The sequence below is a fragment of the Balearica regulorum genome, chromosome 2 (genome assembly GCF_011004875.1).
Source record: "Balearica regulorum gibbericeps isolate bBalReg1 chromosome 2, bBalReg1.pri, whole genome shotgun sequence".
In the NCBI taxonomy this organism is placed as follows: Eukaryota; Metazoa; Chordata; class Aves; order Gruiformes; family Gruidae; genus Balearica; species Balearica regulorum.
In genome coordinates this window covers 70,462,758-70,487,493 of record NC_046185.1, presented here as the reverse complement: position 1 = coordinate 70,487,493, position 24,736 = coordinate 70,462,758, and the positions used below count along the sequence as shown (strand labels likewise).

At 48.8% G+C, this 24,736-nt stretch overlaps 1 protein-coding gene and 1 long non-coding RNA gene across 4 annotated transcripts in view; one reads left to right on the top strand and one right to left on the bottom strand.

Annotated features, from left to right (window-relative positions):
• Positions 1–2,106, top strand: part of LOC142600740 (uncharacterized) — a 263,638-nt gene extending 261,532 nt beyond the window's left edge. Inside the window, exon 3 of the long non-coding RNA XR_012834301.1 lies at positions 575–2,106. This is a non-coding gene — a long non-coding RNA (uncharacterized LOC142600740). The remainder of the gene's footprint in view (positions 1–574) is intronic.
• Positions 2,107–8,189: 6,083 nt separating this feature from the next.
• On the bottom strand, positions 8,190–19,491 carry IRX4 (iroquois homeobox 4). 3 transcript variants are annotated; one of them, XM_075744652.1, is made up of 6 exons: positions 19,194–19,491; positions 14,112–14,177; positions 12,995–13,246; positions 12,199–12,305; positions 10,880–11,202; positions 8,190–10,713 (listed from the first exon to the last, which is right to left on the bottom strand). In XM_075744652.1, the coding sequence occupies exons 2-6, from the start codon at positions 14,154–14,156 to the stop codon at positions 9,941–9,943; spliced, it is 1,500 nt and encodes a 499-aa protein (XP_075600767.1). In that variant the 5' UTR covers positions 14,157–14,177; positions 19,194–19,491; the 3' UTR covers positions 8,190–9,940. The 3 variants fall into 3 exon arrangements, with proteins under 3 accessions (XP_075600767.1, XP_075600764.1, XP_075600765.1); XM_075744649.1 differs by having other exon boundaries at positions 8,191–10,713; positions 14,112–14,270; positions 19,194–19,490; XM_075744650.1 differs by lacking the exon at positions 19,194–19,491 and adding an exon at positions 18,909–19,098 and having other exon boundaries at positions 8,191–10,713; positions 14,112–14,270.
• Positions 19,492–24,736: the final 5,245 nt, after the last annotated feature.

Genomic DNA, 24,736 nt, shown 5'->3' with positions numbered 1-24,736 from the left:
CTGTTAGAAAATGTGTTACTGATTAAAAGCATATATTGTCTCTGTGCAGAGTGCAGTCACTGAGCATATTCAGTGTCTATTTCTTAAATTATGACTCTAATGGGCTTACTGTTTCCACAGAAAGACTTGGTGATGCAGGGTATGCTACAGTAAAATATATTCCATTTTTATCCCACATTTGACTCTGCATGTGGAGTAGATTCACTCTCTTTGCTCCAGCTTTGAAGAAGGAGGTATCCTTTATTTGAAGCTGGATGCAATAATTATGGCCATACATCCTTCTTTAGTTCAGGAAATCTCACTGGTGAGAGCTGTGCCAAAGCCTGCCTTTAAAACTGCATTATCTGACTGAGTTTTGGTTACATGTGCTACGTCAGGGACTTATCTTTTTCCAGATCACAAACAATTAATATATAGCTTCCTTCTGGCAGAGCATTAATCAAGATAAGTCAAGATGAAGGCTAAGAACCTTGTCTCCTTACTCAGTGTCTGAAGAATTTATAGTAGTTAAAAGCAATGGAATGAAAATAAAATACTTCCTTACATCCTTTTCTTAACATTGTCGTATTTGTAGAGCTATCTGTCTACCAGTCAGCTACCTCTGTGACAGCAGCAGTCAAGGTCAACGATACTTCTCGTCGCATGCTCCTGGCCATCTAGAGTCCCAACTGCTTAAAAATAACAACCCCAGGGGCATACCAGCTGAAACGAGGTATGCCCAAAAGGGGAACCTCTGCAGCTGTCTTCGTAAGAATCCTTCTTCGCCCGTACCTGTGTGGCTCTCCCCTGTGCCTCACATAGCAGCCACTCACGGGGGAACGAGCTGCTGTTATTTCCTGGTCTGCAGAATCTCTTCCTGTGCTCAGCTGACTCTGCATCAAATTTGGGAACACGCTCTTAGTGAACAGAGCATTGCATTTCGCCACTCTCCTGTAAATGATGCACCACAAAATAAAATGTCCCCATTCCATTCTGTCACTACCTATCTGCCCTACCGTTGGGATTAGAGAGAAAAGGATGTCAGCAGTTGCTCACAGCTGATCAAGAATGGACTGCAACCTTTCTCTAGTGGTCCTGGGAGCGGCACTGAGAAGACTTCAAGACACACCACGTAGTCCCCTGCCCATGGGTCCCTCACAGTCAGGAATACCAAACTTCTTCAGTCTTCAAGGTCCATGCCTGAAGTTAGGTTGCAAAGAGCTTGGGATGTTTGTGAAGGGTTGGGATATTGACTTGGTTGTAGCCAACTTGGGAGATTGACTCTGAAAAGCAGAGCACCAGGCTCAAATTCAGCCCAAACGATCCTGATGGGAGGCTGATCAGAGAGGACAGTAAGTAAATAAATAGATTTCCCCATGCATTGTGACTCAGGTTTCCAGACTGATATAATACAGTTTGCCTGGATTAAAAACTGGGCACTTTCAATGATATAGTTGACCCACTGATGCTTTTCAGGATTAAGGAACTACAGTTTTGAATTAGTGGCAGCTATAAATTAGTCCTATGGTACTGCTGTGCACATACCATGTCAAGTCTGTTTGGTTGTTATTAACTGGAGAAGGATGGCATGGGAATTGTCTATGTATAGCTAATTAAAACCTTTCCAAAAGCAGGAATTTGGTGTTTGCAGTAAGCACTGATGGCCATGTTTCAATAGACTGCAGCATTATTTGCTTATCACATTTGCTTTCATCCTACTCATACTATATGCGCGCAATCCCGTTCTCCCAGACTTCTATCAGTCACTTCCAGCAATGAGGAAATTCTATTTTCTTGATGTATAACTCAGTTTCTGTCTTGTTTGTTTGCTTGTTTGCTTTTCGCCTTTTCTTTTTTGTAACAGAGATTCAAAACAGGAAAAGATGAGACATTGTGCATTAGGGGAAGATTCAGACTTGGTTTGTGCATTTTGTTCGTGCATGATTTGGGATCAGGATTTGGTGTTCATGTCCTTGTGTTTTGCTTTTATTATGGAACAAGACTCATTTCTCATGAATCACCTGAGCATTTTCTTATGATAAGTTCCCTACTTTTCAGTCAACTTGCAAAATTGGCACTATATCTCTTGCTTCTTTTTTTTTTTTTTGTAGTGCATTATAATTTCAGTTTATTAGCTCCTTCATTTTAATTAAAAAGTCTTACTTTAGGATTGTGGCAAAGTTTTATTTCATAAAATGTGTAGAATGGAGGTGCCTGTTGTGGCTGTTTCCAGGAATACTTTTGCATTACACGGTTGCACACAATCGCAGAATTCAGCCCTGTACTGACAATGCCTCCCGTCCACAGTGATAGGCATGAGCCTGCATCTGTGACTCCTGGTTCAAGTGAAGGACATCCCTTCCTACCTGATTTTTCTTTTTCTTTCATCACTTCTCCTAGAAAAGAAAAATTCAGGCAAAGAAAGAGCAGCAGCAAAGATTCATGCAGAGCAAGAGAATAGTTATATCTGAAGACTTTCTCTGACTAGGTTGTGTGGCAGCAGATGGAAGAAGAGCAAATGTCTTTCCTTCACAGATCTGTCAGCGAACAGAGGCTTTGCATTCCTCCAGGTGGGAAGATGAAGAGAAAACTTATTGTTTCTCTGACCTGCGTGACTGTCAGAGGAGAGGCTTAATGGAACAGTTTGAAGGTAAACCTGGCAATAAGTTTGGGAATCTGACTCTTGGCCTCCACATTTGTTGATTCCATTGGCTTCAATTTAATACAGAAGCAACATAACTTGAACTGGCCTGCTTCACTAAAGCATTCAATCTATGTGACTAAACCCCTTAATATAAACCAGTTACATAGCGTGAGATTCCTTCACGTACTTTGTGAGTGTTGCTAACCCTCAGGTTTACATGCAGGAACTGTGTCAGCAGAGGGTTTACCCAAGTCAGCTGCATGCACAAGGATCCTTCCTGCTCTGTGATATGGTATCATAAATATGGAGAAGCTCCAACAAAGTTAATCTGAGTTATAGCTGACTAAATCTGGTGTAAATGAAGGCAGAAATCAGTACTGGGTCAATGCATGGACTTAACAAAAATCTTCAATTTATATCACAAAAACCTGTCCCTTGCTCCTTTTTCACTAATGAGTCTTCAGTCATGGTGGCAATTTCCTGCTTTATTTGTCCAGTAAAGTCAACATAAATACCTTAATTTTTTTTTTTTTAGTTATTGTTTGTTTCAGCTAGTGTGGGCCAAACTTGTGGTAATCTAACTACAAAACTGTCCAGGCTGGTTCAGATCTGGTTTACTTTTACCTGTAAGATTATGAGATTACTCCTTTAAGTGAGGAGGTTGTCACTTGTTTTTCTGTGAAGGCTGTAACCAAAGAATTAAGCTGTGTACACCAGGCTTTATGGCAAATAAGACTCAAAAAATAAATGTTATTTGTACTTGATCACAGATGTGACATTGGACTAAAAGTTATCTGTCACCTTTACTTGCAGTGACAGCAACAGCTCCCAGCTTCTACCTCCTCTGCTTAATATGCCATCAGCCATTTGCATCATGATGGTATGTTCAGAAAGAGGGCAACCTAATGACCTGAAGACTCAAAACCAAAGCATTCTATTCACATGGCTACCAACAACTGATGTCATCAGGCTAACTTATGTGACATCACTGTCACATACAGCACATTTGTTTGTGTGCTGTAAGCTGACCAGGCCAGAAGGAAAAACATTATGCCGTGTTTTGTATACCTTCTGTAAAGGCCTGCCTGGTCATTTTGCCCGTTCCCAGGACGGATGGACAGACGGACAGACGGAAGGAAGGAAGAAGAACCCCGCTTACAAAGGGTTCCCAAGCACTCTGCCCTTTACACATTTCATGGCCAATTCTCCTACCCTGGAAGTGTTCCCCTCAGATCATTCCCTGGGGAATATCCTGCCTTTCCAATTATTTTCTCCATGGCAAAAAATACTAATATAGTGAACCTGTTAGTTAGCTGAGAACCTTCAGATTGGGGACAACAGAACTCACTCTGAATAACTTGTCAGATTATTACAAGGCCAGTATCAATAGATACCATGATAGAGGACAACGCCTTAGAAGACTCATCAGCCTTTGATGTAATACATCTCCCGTCATAAGGACATAGCTTAAGTGTTGGTTATTCAGCTTTGTTCTATTTTCTAGCAAGTGTTTTAATCCTGTTTCACAATAGAATACATGGAAGAAAGTATTTGATGAGATCTCAATTATATTTTTGTTTAATTGTTTGATTTTTGACATTCCAGAGGAGTCATATAAATCAAAGAAATAATGTTGGAGGGAGGTGTTTCCTCGGTTCCATTTCATCGCCACCATCATCCTTGGCAGTATTTCAGAAAGGATTTCCGAGGTATTCTTTGAAAAATGACCTGATTATGATCCCATGGAAACCACTGACAAAATACTCACCAACTGCAACTGAAATCCATCCATTTCAAAATTTAAATAATGACATGCTGATTTGGAGAAAGGAAATAGAGGTAAAACTGAGAAGAAAAAGATTTTTTATGCCCTCATTTTTGTCTATTCAAATCAATGACAAATTTTTTTTCATGTATTTGTGTCAGGGGAAAAAAAAAAAAAGAACATTAAGAGAAGAACACTTTCCTTCAAGATATTTCCTTCATTTTCATGCTCTCCTTAAAATGGGATGGACAAGAAATAGCTCTTGAGCCTTGTAAGTAGGTCAACTGCAGTTCTTACGCCCGGACCACGTTCCCCACTGTGGAAGGCAGGATATCAGCAGGGCTTGCATATATGCATTCTCTCTAGGTTGCATGGAGGCTTTCTTTCTTTCCTCCCTGAACCCAGTCCCATTTCTCAGTGGGGTGGGGGGACACTGGGAAGCAATTATCATTTTTTGCTTTTGAATTGCTCCCAAACATTTCCTCTTCCCTCGGTTCTTCATGTTATGTTAAATGTGTCTTCAAGTTCTCAGCCAAATTAAGATTTTGCTATATTGTCATATGGTATGAGAGACTGGTGGCTTGTGTATTAAACTGCCCCCAGACCTGTGTGCATACTAAAACTGTTTTTTTGGGGACCTACAAATCTGGAATTATTTTCTGCAGTGATGCCACTTCACAAGGACTATGAACAGAACCCTTCCCACAAGTTCTAAGCACCTCACAGCCTCTTTGGCAGTAAATGTGAGGTAACATATGCAAGACGTCACACTTTTCAGTGTTTTGGCCATTAACTATTCCATTAAAAATAGCTTTCTGTTTAAGGGGAAGCACAATTACTACATTTTCTATCAGGCAAATAAATAAAAATGTAAAAATTGACCATTAACATCCCTCCATTCTTCACTTTTTTTTGTACAAAGTTACATGCACAAACCTCAAGAGACAGAGGACTCGGACCCAAGCTCATCGCTTTGTAGCCAGTACTAAGTTCATCTAAGGGCAGACCTAAACACTTTGGCCAAAACACAGTGGTGTTTGAATGATCCTTTTCCTACCCATTCATCTACGAATCACACTCATTGAAACAGTTTCTGATCCGTCACAAAATCAGCGAGTTATAATCCTTTCTTGCATTTTCCAGGATTTCTGCATGAAATGGTACGTGAGCATTAACTCTTTTCTTGGCATTTAACTGGATACACTTTCGCACACTCAAGCCTTCATATTATTTGAAGGTCAGATTTAAATGGAAAAGGTAAATGTATATCAAAAAGACTGTAGTAAGTCAGAGTCTCCTTCTGAACCATTATATCTTTAAAATCATAATGTTCAAAGTCTTGCCAAGACAAAGTCTTCTTGGACACCTCTCTTCATGTGGCTGATGGGAAGGAGCTGCTACACTGGGTTCTGTGACTATGAACTGATTACATGACTTTAATAGTCAAATATGCACTCAGGATAAAAAGAAATGTGCTCCTAAACATTAATAGAAAGTGTGTGTATCCTTTCACCTATCTGTCTTTTAATTAGGCACCTATAAATAAGCTGGCTGTTGCAAGGTGCTCTATAATCAGGTTACCTAAACACCAGCCATTTCCTAAATTAGCATTTACAATTGAGATTGTTAATTGCTACTGTTTCTTCTTCTATTATTATTATTATTATTATTATTAAAGGAACAGACAATATGCCCCATTGCAATTTTGCATGCAAGTCTGAGAAAAAAAGTAGATGACATAAATCGCATGCATAATCTCAGGAGACAATCATTTTAAATCTTAATTGGCTGCCTTTTAAATATCATTTAAGGTCTCGTTTTCCCTGCCTCTCTCTCTCTAGTTAAGAAGGTGTTGTGTCAAAGTCTATTACCTTGCTGGACGTCTCGCCTCTAAGTTTTTTTAAAAAAATAGAACCATCAGCAGAGGTTTGAGAGGTCGATAAAGCTTTTAGATTTGGAGATGTTTTCAGGGAGCCCATTTCCTGCGGCTAAGAGTTGTTAATGGAGCTTAAGGAATTATCTTATGACTCGGGCTGGGAGAGCCGTATATTTCTTCGCTCCTGTTCCCTTGTCGAGGCTGAATATGCTGCTGTCAAACTCGCTTAATGAAAAGTAACGCGTCGCTGATTACAGTTTTATTTGGGCTCTATGTAAAAAGCACTGTTAATTTAGCATCCCCTCCTTTGTGTGTTTGAATTTGCCATGGCTGAATGATTTAGAGTCTCTCAGTTTCAAGCCGTTTCTCTATGATTCCCCCCCCCCCTTTCTTTCTCAGTCTGCCTTTATATTTCTGCTTTGTACAGCCATACGAGCTGCACGGCTTTCCCTTTCAGCCCCGTAGCCTCCTCTGAAGCAGCTGAACCTGATCTTTGACTTGTGTCATTGAATCAAATGGCAAAATTAATTTCTCGCGCTCTTTTGTTCATCCTTAAAAAAAACAAACAAACCCCCAAACCCCAAACCCCAAAACAAACCACAAAAAACCCCCACAACAAACCCAACCTTTTTGAAAGACCACTGCATTTGACGGCTGATCGAGAGATTTGGTTCGTGTACGAACGCAAGAAACTATTTCTCCCTCCCCCATAATTTGTATAGTGTGATCTCGGGATCGGTAGTGTTTTGATGTGTGTGAGGGCATACAGACCCCCGCATACCTACCGGGTTTAATATACGGCCCGGCCCACGGGGCTTCTTAGATAACAGACAGAAACTTACTCAAACTTGGTTTATAACGACAATGACACCAAAATCAAGGGATAAAGGTTTGATCCGCTTTTCTTTTGCCTTATGATATTTCAGTGCGCCTGTGTTTTGCCCACGGTTTTATCACCTTCATTCTAAGTCCGGGAAGGGGGGGGGGGGGGGGGGGCGGGGGCTTCCCAAATGACGAGCTGACCAAATGGCATCACTGACCGAGCCAACGCCGCTCAGGGATGATTTCTAGCTGCGTGCCGTGTAACCTGTCAAACGCCCGCTCGGCGCTCCGCAGAAGTCAGGGCACTTCTAGGGCTGAGGGGGATTTTTGGCTGCGGAGCGGAAGAGCCCTCTCGTTGCACACACACGGTCGTACGCGCGCACACACACACACACACACACACACACACACACCCCCGCACTGGGCTGTCGCTGTGTGGGCAGCAAGCGTGAAGTCCCCTTTTAGCCCACAGAGCCTCTGTGGCACGGAAGCTGAAGCCCGCCGGGAGAGCCGGTGCCACCCCTCCCGGTCCCTGCACACACAGCCAGGCTTTGCACGCACAAACCTCCCGGCTTTAAAATTACCATCGCAGCAGGCAGCGGGGTCGTGTGTGTCCCGTCCCCCCCCGCCCCATTCCCGCTTGCCTCCGCCAATGGTTTGAGGGCAGCCTAAACACTCGCCTTTGCTCCCTTCCCTCTTGCTCGCCTCCTTCATGCCCACCTCCTTAGTTTGGCTGAAAATAATTTGCTTTGTCTAAAGGGTTTCAGAGGCAAAGCTCGCCGGCCGCCCCGGCTGCATTAAAATTCCTGCCGGCCCAGCCTTGAGCTGAGATCGCTGCTCCCCGGAGACTCCACTTTCGCTATTACTGTCAAGTACCCTTGACTCTTTATTTTTGCCCTTTTATCTATTACAACTAATTCGAGTTCTTTTGCCCTTTTCAGTTTAAGACGTGGGCTTTCTGTAAAGCCTCCCCCTGCCACCGAGCTCTCCGGGTGCAGAGCCTTTAGAAATTGAGGGGTTTACTGTCAAAATGAAAATTTCACTTCAAATTATCTTGGCTGATGCACGTTTTCCAGGCCGGGGGCTCCTGTCTGAGCCTTTTGACAGCCAGATCAGCAGAGGGGTTCAGTGATCTCGATAATATCATCCAAGAGAGCGAAAGTCAATACAATGACAGGGAATATGACTGGATACAATCCAATTACGGCTGCTCGCAGAGAGGGGAAGGGCTTGATCTGATCTCCGCACCCGGATTCCTTTATTCAGTCTTTGCACTAACAGGTCTCGCTAGAAACTTTGCGGGGTGGAGTATGTTACATTTGGCTGGGTGCTGTCTCGGTTGTGTTTATTGTTGCCTTTATATATCTATATATTCCGCATTGTAGTCTTATTTGTTTATTTATTTATTTAGAGTGGGGGGCTGGCGGGGAGCCGCAGGAGTGGGATGGGCAGGAAAGGGTCTTCTGCTTGTCCTGTGTCAGCTCGGTCCTTCGGGTGGTTTTGCTCTTCCCCCCCCCCCCCGCAGCGCCGGGTGCCGCAGCCCAGGGGTTTAGGCCGGTCTGGGTAAGCCGAGGTCTGTTACTGCCTCGCAGTTTCTTTTCCAGCAGTTCTCCCTCTCTCCCGGTCCGGGGCTCAGTAAAGTTTGTTCCCGTTCCGGGGAAAGAAAGGAAATCTTTTAAACGCCTGTTACCTAAGTGGTAAATTGGCTGCGAGTGCTCCTGAATCACACGTCGAGTGCGCTCGCTCTCTTTCTCTTTCTCTTTTTGTTGGCTGCACTCTATTTAATGTCAAAACGGTAAAGCATCTGTCCTGAAGTGCTGAAATATTCATGGAGGATCAGCGATTCTCCATACTGGCAGAGGAGCTGGAAAGCTAAAACGGTTCTTTAAAAGATCAAATTTTCCATGTGAATCAATTGCTCCGCGCACTGCGGAGGCGACGCCGCGGCCGAGCCCGGCCCTCGGGAGCCGACCCCCGCTGCCGCCCGCAAGTCGGGGGGGGGGGGGGGATGAAGGGGGGGCGATGCTCCCCCTCCGCCTCGCCTCAGCGGGCAGCCGGCGCCCCCGCTGCCGCCCCGCCGTCCCGGGAGGCTGCCGGGCCGCAAGCGCTGAGCCGCGGGGGCACAGCAAAGTGCGGAGAGCAGCCGAGCATCCCTCCCGCGGATCCATCCTCCCGCGGCAGCGCTCCGCTGAGACTCTTTTCCGCTCTCCCAGGTGCCTGTTGACAGTCCTTGGAATTACCGGGACCGGCTCGCAGGGGGAATTTTGAAACTTAGAACGTGTTTGTTGCGCAATGCAAAACGCCACCACTTGTGTTACCTCTGAAACAGACAATTTATTGGAGTGAACATACCTTTTAACATATTCTCTTTTTTTTAATTATTATTTTGTCAAGATAAATTTGTGCAGTAGGTGTAAACTTAGTAGAAGTGCTGTTTGTGAATTATATGCTAACAAGGAAATCAGGAGGAAAAAACTCTTAAAAAGTCTTTATAACTAATGTCGGCATGCCTTAAATTAAATCTGAATTAAAATTTCCCGTTTGTAAACTTTCGGATGTAAACTTTTTAAGTAGGTCTACGCTATAGCACGTGCTTTTTGGACATGGAATTAAATAACTTTCACGACATTGATCCCTTAAAGTCGCAACCAGGAGAAATTCTTCAGAACAGCAGTGAGCAAAGTCTGTCCGTTGAACTGAGCAAACTGAACTTTAAATCCTCGTTTCTGTTGTTTAAAAAAAAAAAAAAGGAAAAGAAAAAGTTTTATAGTTAAATTTAAACTCTCGCAAGTCTCTTTTCAGTGTAGCTGACTCTTCAAGCGTTAGCAAGTCCTTCGCCCCATCGGCGGGCCTGTTAGGAACAAAACATTTTGCTTCCTGATTTGGGAAACGCCAGAAACTCTTTGTTAGAGTCATGGTGGGCCAAGGTTGAGAGCTGCCCCTTGAGCACGTTGGCGCCGTTCCCCACCGCGCGTCCGAGGGCGCCCGTTTCCAGAATGGCTCCTTTGGTGGTAGCCCAGGAAACTGTCGTGTTGCTCAGGGCTTGGTTCAAAGTACTGTGCCTGAACAGGGGGTCGTGAAACACCCCGTCCACCCAGTTCCTGAGGTTGGTGACCGGCGAATCCTGGTGCCTGTCGATGACACTGACCGGGGCGGAGACGGCGGCGGCGGCCGAGCCCCCCTGCCGTTTCAGCATGCAGGAGGGGTACTCGGCCTGGTTGAGGGAGGTGGCGGTGTGCGCCAGGGACCAAATCCTGGGCTTCGCCTCCAGCAGCTGCTGCCCCTGCTGGAAGCACATTTTGGACTCGCAGCCGCGCTGCCGGGCGCCGAGCAGGTCGGGGCCGCACTCCGCCGCCGCCGTCGTCTTCAGGCAGCTCCGCGCCCGCTCCGCCGCCGCCGCCTCCTCCTCCTCATCATCATCCCCGGCGGCGGCGGGCGGCGGCGGCGGCGGCGGCATCTTGGCGGGGGGCTCGGCGGCCCGCGGCGGGTGGCAGCCGCCCGGGTGCGGGAGCGGATGCGGGTGCGGGAAGGGCCGCCTCAGCTCGCACTCGGAGCTCTCCGACTCGGCGGCGTCCAAGTCCTCCAGGTCGCTGAGCTCCAGCTCCTTCTCCTCCTTGCCCGTGGGCTCTGCGGGGTGGGGGCGGGGGGAAGGGACAGCAAAAACAAGACACACGGTCACTGGCGGCGCCGCGCTGCCCGGCGGCCGCCCCCACGAGCGAGGTCCGCCCCGGGGGCGAGCTGGCGGCCGAGCCCCCGCGGCCGAACCACTAAGTGCCTGTTTTTAACAGGGTACCCTCGGCTTTCCCGCTCTTCATCGCCTCTTCCTGCGAACCCTCCTCTTCCTCCTCCTCCTCTTCCTCGTAGGGCCGCTTCTCGTCCGAGCACTTGTTCCGCGGGGGCCAGGTCATCTTGTTCTCCTTCTTGAGCCGCCGGCGGGCGTTGGCGAACCAGGTGGAGACCTGGGTGAGGGTCATCTTGGTGATGATGGCCAGCATGATCTTCTCGCCCTTGGTGGGGTAGGGGTTCTTGCGATGCTCCTGCAGCCAGGCCTTCAGCGTGCTGGTCGTCTCCCGGGTGGCGTTTTTCCTCCGCGTCCCGCCGTCCATCGTGCCGTACCTGCGGGCACAGGGGAGCACCCGCAGCGTGACACGGCGCCCTCGCCCCCCACGGACCTGCCCGACGCGGGATCCCAGGGCCCCGGGCCCGGCTGCTTGCGTGCGGCACCCTCCGGGGAGTGTGTGTGTGGTGGTGGTGGGAGGGGGGTCTGGACCAGGGAGCGGGCAGATGGGCGAGGACAGTTCGGCTTTAAGAGGACAACCTGCCTGAGAATTCAGGCCGAGGAAGAATGCAAGGAGGAAGGGTTCGGCTAGCAGCAGCACCGGGCAATGCAAATCCCCGCTGTGCCGGGGCGGTGGTGGCGGAAAGGGGGAAGAAACTGCCTGCCTTTATTCGCGGTACAATGTCAACGTTTCGGGCAGCTGGGAAATCCTAGCAGCTTGCAAACGCACAGAAATCCCGCTTTCTTGTTGTTTGATCAGTCCTCCCCAAACAGAATACATCTGGGTGACCCCAGGGTGTAACTGTTAATAGAAATATATTTCCTCTTACGCCTTTTATTAGTAATCTCTCCTACCCTTTTGTTCCTGAAATTGTAGAAACCTCACGCAGATGACACTGGGCTGCAACTGAATATTTAATGTACATCCTGCAGGAAAGGTCATCGGCGCCCAGTGGGCCTCAGAGCTTGAACCGGTGTGAAAGTGGTTTTGCGCTGGTTTAAAACTAATCAACGTACGAGGGATGCCCGGGTGCCTAAGCTTGACTTCGCGGAGGAAAAGATAATTACCGCCGCTGTCGACAGGGACCGTCCCTCCCACCGCCCGTCTGGGGGGCAGAGGACCCCGTGCCGGTCTGCCTGCGGGGGCGGGGGGGGCATGTTTTGGTGGGGAAGGGGAGGCGGCATCGCTGGGGCCGGGAGGGAGATGCTGGGCGGCGAGGAGGCAGCTCCGCTTCTCGGCCCCGCAGCGGGGCGGGCGGGAAGGGGTGGGGAACGCGGGGGGGGGGGGGGGAGAGGGAGGCGAGCGAGTCCGGGGAGGGGGGGGGTGCGCTTACCTGTCGTACTGGTACTGGCTGAGGGTGTGATCGTAGGGGTAGTAGGCAGCCGCCGGGGCGATGCCCGCATGCGCAGACCCGCTCCCGTCCTTCGCCTCCAAACTGTTCTGCAAGAGACACCGCGCCGCCGCCCTCAGCCCCCGCCGCCCGGAGACCTCGGGCCCCCGACCCGGCCCCGCCGCCCGGCTCCCCCGGGTCTCGGCGGGGGGGGGGACGGGGGGGGGGAGACGGGGCACGACGGACCTTCCCGGAGGCCCCTCGGCCGCGGCGGCCAGCGAGATCAATAGAGACATTAACTCGCGCTGTTACGGTGCCAGAGGAAAAAAAAGGAGGGAGAGGGGAGGGGGGGAAAAAAAAAAAAAAAAAAAAGGCCGGGAAGAGCGCATCATCTTTTGCAAGCTGGGGTCTCGGCCACCCCAAACTACCCAACTACCCCCCCCGGCCGGGCCCTCCGCTCTGGGCCTTCACCTCGTCAGGCGCGACTTTTAATTGCGTTACCGTGAGAACCGTGCCGGGATTGATATTTAATGACCGCGGGGTTGGACGCGCCGCGCCTCCGCGCTGGTCACCAAAAGCGGGCTGGTGCGGGGGAGCGGCCTGCGGGAGCAGCAGCAGCAGCGCCCGGGGGGGGCTGCCCCCGCCGCGGAGGGGTCCCACCGACCGGCCACCGCCCGCGGGGGGAGTGCGGCTCCGGCGGGCGGCGCGGAGGACGGACGGACGGACGGACGGGAGGGAGGGAGCGAGCGAGCGAGCATCCCCCGCGGCGGCGGGCGGCGGTGCCGCCGGGGCGGCTTACCAAGGAGTAGAAGGCGGGAGCCTCGGTGCCGTAGGTCACGTAGTTTCCATAGCCCTGGGGCCCGGCGTAGGGGCCGCCGTAGACCCCCAGGGCGGCGGCGGAGTTGAGTTCGTGTCGGGCGGTGGCGAGCAGGCGGCTCTCGTACACCGGGCAATAGACGGGGGTCTGGGCGGAGGCGGCCGCCCCAGTCTCGGCCAGCGTCCGGCCGCTGGACTCGCAGCAGGTCGTCAGGGAGTTGGTGCTCATCAGGAACTGGAGGGAAAGAGAGCGGCGCTGAGGGCCGGGGGGGGCGGGGGGGAACTTCCCAAACTGTAACCAAGTTTGGGGGATTTTTTTTTAATCAGGTCGCAGCTTTGGGGTGTCGCCCCCTTCCCTCCCCTTCCGTATTTTACTTCAATCTGGGTAAAAACGCTCTGGAGAAACCCAAAGGTGCAAGTATTTTAGCAGTTTAAAAAAAATCAAACCAACAATACAACAACAACAAACGCCCCGTGACTGTGGGCGTTTAATCCTCCGTAATACGTTGTTCCAGCCCTTTGCATTTAAAACCTAACTTTTCTGGTGTGTTCTCACAAGACTGGGTTTACACTGGTTTTCCCCTCTTGCGGCACAATGCTTCCCATCTGCGTTTTTAAACCTTTTTTCTAAATCACTCATGCATATTTATTTTGACTGCAGTTTTGTAGCAGCCACACACGCGTCTGTTATTAACCTGCTGGTTTAGAATATCCCGTTATGTTTCTACGGTCCGGACCTCAGTACTTTCGTGTTTAATTGGTAAACTGTGAATTTAATCGGGAAAGAGAAAAAAAGCGCTGAAAGGGAGAGAGCGGGTGTGGGGGGGGGATCTCTAGCTCCCCTCCTCAACTCCCTCATCTCTGTAATCCTCCTCCACGCGTCGTTATCAGCCCCGAACACCCTAAATCCCGGGTGTTCCTTCCCATTTTAAAATATGCGCGAGAGAGAGAACTTGAGCATCTTGCAAAGGTGCGGAGCGAGCAGCCGATTTGCCGCTCCCGCATGCTAGAAAGGATCGCTGCCGCTCTTAGCCCTGGACGGAAGTAATCAATAAGGACTGAAATGCAATCAATTAACGTTGGTAGGCAAAAAGTCTTACCTGGGGTGCAGAGGAGTAAGGGTAGCCAAACTGAGGATATGACATGGTACAGAGGCTCCCAGTTATCTAGAAACAAGGCGAGACGTCTGATCTGCACGCTATTGCAGCTTGGCTCTGCTCTATTGTACCAATTGATTGGTAACCACAGGTCCCTAGATGCTTATAGGACGAAGCAGAAAACCACATTTAATTTATTTACATGAAATCTTAAACTTTCTTTCTTTTTTTTTTTTTTTAAACCGAGAAAAAAAAAAAAGAGAATGTATACTGATTTTAGCACCTTCCCCTCTACGGCTACCAAACAGAAATAATTGTTACATGTGGGCTCCAAGGTTAGCAAACGTGACGGCAGAAATACATACTTTGCACCCACGGAAAAATAAAGCGGGGGGGGGGGGGGAGGGAGAAGAAAAGTGATGCGAATACATTAGTTCAGAAGCACGTTGTTTTAAAAGAGCCGAGTCTCTGACGTCACGCAAAACCTATTCAAATTAACCTGTCTGTAAGTTTAACATTCATTTTCGGGACCCCTTCCCCTGACATGGAAAATAGACTCTCCAGCATCCCTCTCAGTGAAAGTTTGGAAAGCTCACCGGCAGCGGCTACGCCTGCTTGCAACATTTCTATATATTTCTGCGGGGAAGGGAAGGAAATGAATGGTTTTAATCTGAAGGATCAATGTTGTATTAGCTAAGATTTCCCCCCACCCTCCTTCGTCACTGAAAGGCTGGTAAGCACTTTTAATTAGAAATTAATTAATGAGCAGCTGCTTCTTCCCACCCCACAGTAATAATTAGTCTCAATTACAAACAAGACATATGAAGGGACACACGACTGAATCTTCATTTAAGATTTAATCAACAGTTAAAATTAGCGCTAACGCTGACAATAAAGCACATGACATGCAATCCTGCTTTTCTTTTCGGCTTTTATTCCAGACGTGTGATTACAGGTAGAAAACCCTACAAGCGTATTGCGGGGAATGATTGAAAGGACGTGACTTTTCACGTTAAAACGACTTTGATCCCATCGCAAACCTCCGCTGGAAAAATCAGCCTTTCGCGGGGCAGAGGGCCGTAGCCAGCCTGCCCAGCCAGCTGGGGTGGGGGGGGTCAAAGAAGAGGGGGGTGGGGGGGAGGAATTAGGAAGGGGGTGCAACTCAAATGTGCCAAGTGCTATTTCTCACCGAAGAGCAAACATCTTTTTCCCGGTGGTTAGGTGGTTTCCCGGGGCTACGGCTGGACCCCCTGAGTAAAGGAGGGCCTGGGAAGGAGTCTCGACTCCATCACCCCCTTCTCTCCAACCCAACCCACCGCTGCCATCAGTCTCCCTACTCTCTGGGGGTTGGGACCTTGGGACCCCCCGCCCCCCCATACAAGCAGGCAACATCCCTCTTTGGAGGGACCAGGCTCCGTTCTGTCTCCCGGAGGTAGCTGGCCGTCGGGGGGGGGGAGATGCTGGGTCCGCCGGCCGGTAGCCCCAGCATCTCCCCCCCCCCGACGGCCAGCTACCACCGGGGTAGGGCGGGCAGGCAGCCGCCGGGCGGGTGGAGGAAGCGGAGGAGTCAGCTCCGAGGCTGAAGCTCGGCTGCTGGTGCAGTTGAACGCTGCTCCGTGGTGTGCAGACTTGCTCAGAGAGATTCCTGGGTTCAGACATGTGAATAGCCCCAGGGTCACACTCTAATTAATGATGATGTTCTCTTCTTCTCCCCAGCTGGAAGACTGCCTCCCAGAAACGAATCTGCCCACACTGACAGCTCGATTGAGGGTGATTGATGACTATCTGGAGACCACAGTACACATAATATAATATCTGCTGCGTAATTGCTTTAATTTACAGATGAAAATACTAGTTCTCGGATTGAGTTAGACTACAACGAGCGGCGTTTTATAGCGCTTTAGAGTGTTTGCAAATAAAAAGATATCAGATACAGTACATGCAAATTATCCTGACAGCTCAGTATCTGTAGCCGGGAGAAAGGTATAAAGGACGGGAATCAAATGACATTAATAATAGGGTTTGAATTCTGTATTGATTTTTTGGGGGGAAGAAAGTGCCTATTCTTTCCTCACCTGAAATGCTAATGCCTTCTTCTTTCTGGGAATATTAATAACTGAGCCATTGGGTCTCCGTTAACAGAAACGCTCCTTTATTCCTTCTGCTACCCCGATGCTGCCAGGATATAATGATACTTTTAGCTACTATTTACAAGCAGCTTCCTTCTATGAGCCGTGCTGACGGGCTATTGCATTGTTTGGGAAGAAAAAGACACCCGGTGTTTACACAATGGTCTGCACGCAGCGTTGGGTGCTGCTCGCTCTGCCTCCTGCCCTGATTGCGCTGGGGGATGTTTATTTAAGCCCTGGAGTATAACTCACCGGTGCTAGGGAAGAAAACAGTTGCACTTATCTCAAGAGCAGCTCGGTGTAAAGCACTATAATTAGCTGGGCGAGCTAGAGAACTGCCTTGAGAAGTCCTCCCAGTTTTCCAGGCTACAGTTTGGGAGATGCCCTGGTGTTCTGTGGTTTGGGTTTGGTCGGTCCCCCCACCCCACCCACCCACCCCCCCGCCTTTTTTTTTTTTTTTTTCTTCCTTTCCCTCTTTTGATAATACTGCAGATGTCAACTCCGCAGTGGCCCACAGAACACTACGGGTTTTGATATTTAGATGAGTCTATTAAACTTTAAAATACAAGGTGAAATTCAATATTTATAGTCCTTGTCTATTTATATAGCACAGCTGTCTTTCACTGCACCGTGCAAATACTCTGGTGCCCATTTTTGCACTGAACTTTCCTGTATTAATCATGATAATTATTTGTCATTTTTCTTTGCAGCCCGCCTGCTCTACTACTTTACCCTCGGTCAGCTTAGTGCCAGATCCAATATGTATTCCCTAGAAAGCAGTCATTAGAAAACAAACCAGCAAACCAAACAAACACCAAAAAAAACTCCACCAAAACAAACTAACAAAAAACTTAATAACCTTAAACACTTCATAACCTTGAACGCCAAAAGCTGACATTACATCTTCCTCCAGCGTTCGTGTCTTGTTTCACTTACAATCTACAAATAATGGCCCTTTGTTGATAAGAAACTCAACACAATTACATTTCATCTTGAATTTTTGGTGCCAGCGCACAAACATGCAATAAGCCCCACCATGATTTAAAATAACCTTTGTGGTTCTTGCACATAAACAACGTAACACTGTTCAAATCCAAGCAAAGACGCTTAATGCTGCAGGCTATATCCTTAAGCATTTGGAAAATGCAAGTCTTTGCTGTGCAATAAAAATTGATCCTTGTCAAAGCCCCTTTCCCGTACAAAGCGGTTAACAGCTTTCGAGAAAGAGAAACCCACGCTGCTTTCGCCAAAGTTGGAGGAAGTAAACCCATCGCGATCCATAGGAAACGCTGGAGAGTTCCCCTCTTGTAAGAGTCAGCCTGCACACCCGTGCGAGCAGGTATTTTACAGCCAAAGCCCAAGCAAGTCCCCCTCCGAGGGTTTAGGTGTTTCTTCTCCGAGAACCTGGAGCCAACGTTCCTACAAGTTTTATCATAAAAGCATGAAACGAGAAGGAAACGCTGTGATGCTGGAACAGGCCACAGCAGGTAAAACAGAGAACCTCTTCAGGACTAACGCTTTGATGGACGTCTTCAGGGACATGATCTGGAGGCAGTTAATGCAGCTACACTTTTACTATCTGCATTTTCATCGCCTCCTCTTTTGGAGGGGTTATTGCCACTCCTGGAAGTATTTCAGCGACGGAATTTGCTTATGGGCTAAACAGACTTTACCGAGCTCTTTCAGTCGACTTTGCTTTGTTTCCACGTTACAGATTTAAAGCAACCTTGACACCGCCTGACAAACGCTGTGAAGCTCTACATGTTGCCCATTTGGGATCTGACATGGAACCGAGGGCAGCCTACAACATTTTCAAGTAGATTAGCTCCCATAAAGTCGCTATCGACAGTAAATACGATTGTTGCGGGGTTTGTTGGTTTTTGGTTTGTTTTTTTTTTTTTTTTTTTTTTTTTTTCCCTGAGCCCATCTGAGGTGTAATTGCATCTCCTGCACTCTGAATCGAGGGACAGCAAGCTGATGCTGCCGACCTGCAACAAACCTATGCAATGGCTTGTGATCGGTAGAGCTATGATGACAAACATCACAGTTGCATAAGAAGGCGCCGCTAATTAATTTACCCAGATTACGACTACACGTAAAATCAGTTGTTCAAAGTTACCCGTTTGAATGCTTTCATTTTGTAAGGCTTCAATCCTCTTGGCAAACAATCTAGATGAAAGCAGAAAGGCCTCACATGCTCATTCTGTTCTTTGTATTTATTAACTTTTCACACTTAAGAGCTAGAGGCAACACACGCGCTCGCTCTCTCCCTCTCTCTCTCACACACACACACACACACACAAGCGCGCACACGCACACGCACACGCACACACAAAACTTTTCAGCGAGAGAAGCAACCGCTGCGACCTGGGCAGCTGCTGTATGGCTAGATGGACCCTACAACATATCCACATTTATCTGCCCGGTGCAGAGCATCGCAACTACGCTTTCACTAGCAAAGCAAAGACTGTGTAAGGTTTCTCTTGCCAGCTCCTGTACCCCCAGTGCCGCAGACTCGTAGGCATTCAAACGCCACCGCCTTTAAGCTGCCTGGCAGCCGACAGCTTGAACATACTTCCCTGCGAAGATAAAACTTTCCTACTTGCAAGGTCAAATTCTATGCCTTTTAAAGTTTGCCTTAAAATCCAGAAAGTTTGACTCGATACCTTACCTTAGCGCTCGCTGAATATCATATCCACACCCCCTTCCCAAGAAATAACACACATATGTTAAAATACATTTGCCCTCTGTCCTAGGTAAAGATTGCACAAAGCCAAATGATTCATCACAGATAGTTTCTCTTCCCTCCAGCAGTTCGTTTTCAGCTGCCTTGCTGCTAAAGCAGACTCTGAAGGGGGGGGGGGGGAATAATCCCCACCGCTCCCCCCCCACCCCCTGCTTCCGTAGAGAGAGACACACTCAAGCATCACCACCAAAACAAGAAGAAAATTTTTACCTGCGATCACGCCAGGCTTCGGCTAAAACCTCGTAGCGATGGCTGTGCCATGGCAGGGCTTCTCTCGTCTCGTCTGCGCTGGCTGACTTTGCAGGGAGCTACGGAGAACTAACGCAGACATTTCTCAGCGTGTAATACCTGAGCGGAGCGGTACAGTGCCTTCGGTCCCCAGGCGCCACAGCCACTTCACTAACCCCCTGTACCAGAGTGACGTTCAAGTGAATAGCTCCACTGATCACACTCTTTCCTACTGATTAACACTTTCCAACACGACCAGGCACTCCACTTCCAACTTTTCCCGTTTTAAAACAGAAGCAGCCAGCACCGCTTGCTCCCGCGGGTTATAAACGCCGTCTGGGGCGTGGGGGACACCATAATTAATAGCAGGTTAGTAAAATCAGTGCTGCCACTCCAATTGTTGTCCTTGTTGCCAACAATAATTGCATTGATTCTGGAAGGACACGAATGTCCTCCATTTAACCTAATGATCTGCGGGTTGCACACGCTGTAAGGCAGCCGTAGCGTTGATTAACTGCGCGCACCTCCAAACTATCATTTATCTCTGCGAGTCACGACTGAAAGGCGCTAAACTTACAGGCAACTCTCCCTGCCTCTCTCGCCGTCTTTGTTTCCCTCCCGTTTGAGGAGGTGGGCTGGGACGCCAGCGCTAGCCCTGCGCGCAGGAGATGGGCACCTGTACCTGTCCACCCATCGGCCTTAGCTGTAGTCATAGCCCTGGGGCAGCGCGGCGGAGCCGGCCGCAGCGGAGCCGCCGGGGGCTGCGCGGGCCAGCGGCCCCCCGGGCGCGGGGAGGGGGCCAAGCGGGGGCGGTGCGGCGGCGCCCGGTTCCGGGGACCCGCTCCCGGCCCGGCCCCGCCGTCACCGCCCGCCCAGGGCGCAGCCCGCCGGGGCTGACCGAGCACCGGGGGCTTCCTCGGGGGGGCGGGGGGAGGGGGGCAGCGGAGCGGGGCGGGGGGGGGGGGGGCCGGGCGCCGGCGGCAGCCGCAGGCGGGTCGGGGCGGGAGCGCTTGCTCCCGCTTATCGTCTCCGTCCTCCTGTGTCCGTCCGTCCGTCCGTCCGTCCCGCCCGGTCTCAGCCTCAGGCTGCTGCTGCCGCCTCTCTCTCCTGCGAAGTTATTCGGGCCCGAGCCTGGGCGAGGTGGCAGCGAGCTCCCGGTCTTAAAATGTCTTTCGTGGTGTGCAGCCCCCCCCTCCACCCCCCCACCCCCCACCCCCCCGGGCGGCCAGACCCGCCGCAGGCTCCTGCCCGCTGCCCAGGGACCGCGCAGCGCCCGGGCAGCCCCGCGGGGGCCTATCGTATGTTAAGTTTTACAGAGCAGCCGGTACTTTCTTTTCTTAATTGTTTGTTCAGCAGGAAAAGGGACAAATCGGGATTGACAGAAGGGGGAGGAGGGATCAATATCATTCCTGTTTAAAGGCGTAAGCCTGGGCAGACGTCTCAATAAGAACGAGGAGGAGAAAAAGAGAATATTATATCCTACCTAATTAAGCGAAGACAAAGAGGTGTGAGGAGAAAGGTTCAGGAGAGGTGGGGTGGCAATGGGAATTTTTAATCCGGTGTCTTCCCACCGTAACCACCAAGGCTGAACAATAACGTTAATAGGGAACATCTGTACATCGACAGATTTATTCTTGCCAGGGCTCTTTCATGCCTGTGTCATTTGCACGGACCCGTGCTCGTAATGTTCGACACACGCTGCACCTTGTAGTGCAATGACAGGGTAAATCTGATGAATGTTGAAACTGGGAAATCCTCTTCTCTTTCCCCTTTTTCCCTCCTCGGATTGCCCTTGCAGCTTCCAAGGCGGGGAAACCGCACGGAGAAAGAAAACGTGAGCCTTCTCCCATCTGCACTTGTAAACAGAAAGCCAATCATGCAGCGAGCCTTTGCATTTTAAAGCAGAGTAACAAACCCACAGCGACGTGGATGCCTGGGTTGCCCGCCCAGGGCTGGCCTGCTTGCCGGGAAGACGAGGGGTATGTGGCTCGGGACAGGGACATCGCTCCTCTTCCCAGCCATCCCGTGGGACTCTTACGCTCTCCCCAAATCACCCGGGAGCCCGGGAGGCGTGTGCGCTGCCCCCGTCCCCGCGGATTTGGGCTTGCCCTTCCTTCCCCCGGGGAGGCCCGTCCCGCTGGCGCTGCCCCCGGGCTCCTGCCCCGGGCTGCCTCCCAGCCCGGCTGCTCGGCTGCAGGCAGCCCCAGCGCCAAGCGGGGCCGGGGCTCCCGGGGGGCAGCGCCGTGCCTGCGGGGGGAGCTGCCCCCCCGGGGGGGACCCCTCTCCGCCGACCCCGTCCAGCCGCCCGCCCGGCTGAGCCCGTGTTTTTGCAGGGTGGGGTGACACCATCCTCCCCCCCCGGAGGCGACATCTCCCCTCCGATCCAAATGTGCTTCGTGGGACCTGGACCCCGCAGCTCGCCCCCCCGGTCCGGAGCCGCTGCCGGCGGAGCCCGGGAGCACGGCGGGAGCGAGGGGTGCCCACGGCCCGGGGTGCCCGGGAGCTGCCCCCCGCCCCCCCCCCCCCCCGCCTTTCCCGGCGGCAGAGCAGCAGCGGGGGAACTACTATGGAGAGGTGCTGGCGGGGGCGGGGGGGAGCTGCTGGATGCAGCTGTCGTCGTCCCCCCCTTGAAATTTGCTGCAACGTTCAAGGGCAGGAGGCATCGTACAAAAAAAAAAAAAATCATTTTTTCATATTAAAACCTACCACCAGTAACAGTAGATTGATATGTATCTTTTGTAATATAACAGCTTCAGTTCCTCGAGATCAACTTTTTTTTATTATTTTTTTTTTTTATTCCAGTGGTGGTTAAAGGAAGCAAGCAGACTCTTGAGTCTGTCTTTTCCAGTTTGCTCATGCCGACCTTGGAACTTGCCACCCATTGCCACTTTGACCTACGCACCCGAAAGCACGGTGAACTCTCTGACAGACGCTGGCCTAGCCAGGCAGGAGGGCAATCAAACCAAGCAGAGCTGAAATCCCAGTAGACTTGCATGCAGGTCAACCATAGTGGCATGATGGACACAACCACTGAAGGAACACTGGTCACCAACAAATCTGTGAAGATGCTTGCAACCAGAGAAAAAGCTTTTGGGAAGCACTCCCAAAAGAACATGGGCCAGAGTCAATGGCTGGAAGGGCATTTGTAGATTTTGCTTGATGTTGTTCATAATGTTGTTACAGATTCTCTTTCTCCCTTTTTTTTTACATGACCAATAGTTCTAAGGTTTCAACCTTTTTTAATGTTTAAACTATTAAAAGGTGTTCTTGTCACTGTATAAATGGTGTTGGCCCTGTCTATCCTGGCATTCTTTGGCATTTTTTTCCCATTTCTGTAGCTAGATCAATGCCCTCTCTGCTGTGAAAAGGCCATCATTAAATGATACCAAGTGGTTAAAACCCTTAATTTTCCATGTCATTAGACAAACAGCACTAGTGAAAGCACCACATATTTCCACTGAGAAAGGGAATATCATTTAATAGCCAGTGTCAATTCCTGCCGCACCATGGCTATTCCTTGAGGACCTACTTTCTAAGAGATCAGATGGGAGAAAACACTAACTTGGTCTCTTACTTTTTTGGCCTTTGTTTTGCTGTAGAGGTTACTAAATCACACCTAGTCAAGGAATAATATAGTAATGCTTGTCTCATAACTCATGCACACAATGAAGGTCCTAGAAACACATTAGCTTAATTATGAAACCTCTGAGACAATTTACGTAACGGGAATAATTTCACAGGAAAGCCAATATAATTCAGAATGTAGTAAATACATGGATAGAAATCAGCTTTTAACTGAAACTGGTTTTGTCCTCATCCGGTTTGGGTGCCAAGTTTTATGCTAGCCTCAGAGCAGCAAGGTTTATCTTAATGTGCAGGGATCCATACAGGTACATTTCTTTTCCTTTTCTCACATTAAATTCATTATGTGATGTTCAAAAGACTGATACACGTTAGAAAACCTTTAGGCATTTCAGTGGAAAAGGGATGGTTTATTAAAAGGATAGGTTATTACTTTGAACAATGACTTCAGTGTGTACATTTAAATGTGAAATGTTTATGTGGTACTGACCTGCATTGGTCAGAATCTGTACAACTATACTTTTATTCATAAATGCGCACCTAATATAATAAAATATTTATTTTCAGATTCTGTGTGGTCTTTTCTGGGTCTTTTCCAGTCCTCAAAGATATAGGCTCATAATTATTTTTTCAATCATTTCCTAAGCAAGTGTTACCATAATTTCATTTGTGAGCCCATGATTTTGAGAAGATATTTACTCTGTGGCAGAAAAAAAAAAAGTTAATGTGGTTAGAGCAGCTAAGACAGCTAAGGCTCTCTTAGGGTACTCAATATCTGGATGGGTGGAGAGCATTATTTTTAGTAGGAAAAGAGCGTAATTTTGAATGCTTAAAAGCTTAGCTGTTTCAACCCTCCTTGAAGACTCCGAAAAGACAGAAGACACGGAGTGAGTCAGTAGCACCAAGTTCTCCTTCCTGCAGTGTAGCTTTGCCTGAGCGGGGAGGGCAGCCTGAGCCTGCAGACCTTGCCCAGGTGAGCAATGTTACTGAGGTGCAGCCCCAAGGAAGCCATGCAGGAATAAACTCCTTCCTCCATGTTGTACACCTAAGGAGACATGGACCTCGGGTCTAATCTCACCGATCTTCCCATGAGTGAGTAGTTCCGTGAAATGCTACTAATGAGCGATCGCTTCTTGCACAAGAAGGATTACAGAAGAGAACCGTGTGTGCCTCAGAAAACAAAGATGCAATTAAAGCAGCGTTTGTAGTTTTCAGTTAGGGCTATCTTTCAATGCAGGATGAACCATCATTTTTTTCTGCTAATTATTTTCATTAGCTGTTTTAACTTTTCCTGAGAGCTCGTAATAATTGCTTCAGAGCAGAATATGTAAAACTGAAAATTATTTATGGCGCTGATTAGAACTACAGAATACTAATATGGGTAGTCAGGAATAATTTACCATAGCAGGAAAAGCATTATTTAATTGTTTAATATAGAAGTTTAATTGTGCTTGCATATAATTATCATGTAAATATCACTGTGATCACTTTAAGAGGTTATTTCTAAGTGTGCCAAATTCTGAAGCAATCTGAAAAGAATTAAATTTTTTTCTTGCCTCCCTTCATAAGTCTCTCAAGTGCACTGTATGTTTTAACTTAAACCAAAATATAGCCAAAGGCAGACAGGAGTTCCAACAGTGACCAGTGTAATACTCACTGCTTTTAATTACTGTAACAATAAATCACACAGGAATGTCCTCCAGGAACTAAATGATTTTCTAAAAACATTTGAGAATATTTTTGAAATTCAATTAATTGAAGGCACCAGATAAAAGGTACACATTCTTAATGGCTATAAAATAACCCTAAGGGATGTAACTGAGCTCCAAGCTTAACTTCAAAGTGTGACAGAAATACTTACTGTATTACTTTAAAAGTATTCAGATCAATGCATCAGTTAAAATTACTTATACATTTACCAACCTTTTCATTTTCTTTCTGAA

What these genes read in the sequence shown, in the direction of transcription:
- IRX4 (XM_075744652.1), bottom strand. Translation starts at nt 14,156, where the DNA reads ATGTCATATCCTCAGTTTGGCTACCCTTACTCCTCTGCACCCCAG. An exon ending in CTTACTCCTCTGCACCCCAG is followed by an intron (nt 13,247 to 14,111) that starts GTAAGACTTTTT and finishes CTTTCCCTCCAG; the next exon opens with TTCCTGATGAGCACCAACTC. An exon ending in AGCCAGTACCAGTACGACAG is followed by an intron (nt 11,203 to 12,198) that starts GTAAGCGCACCC and finishes CTGTGCCCGCAG; the next exon opens with GTACGGCACGATGGACGGCG.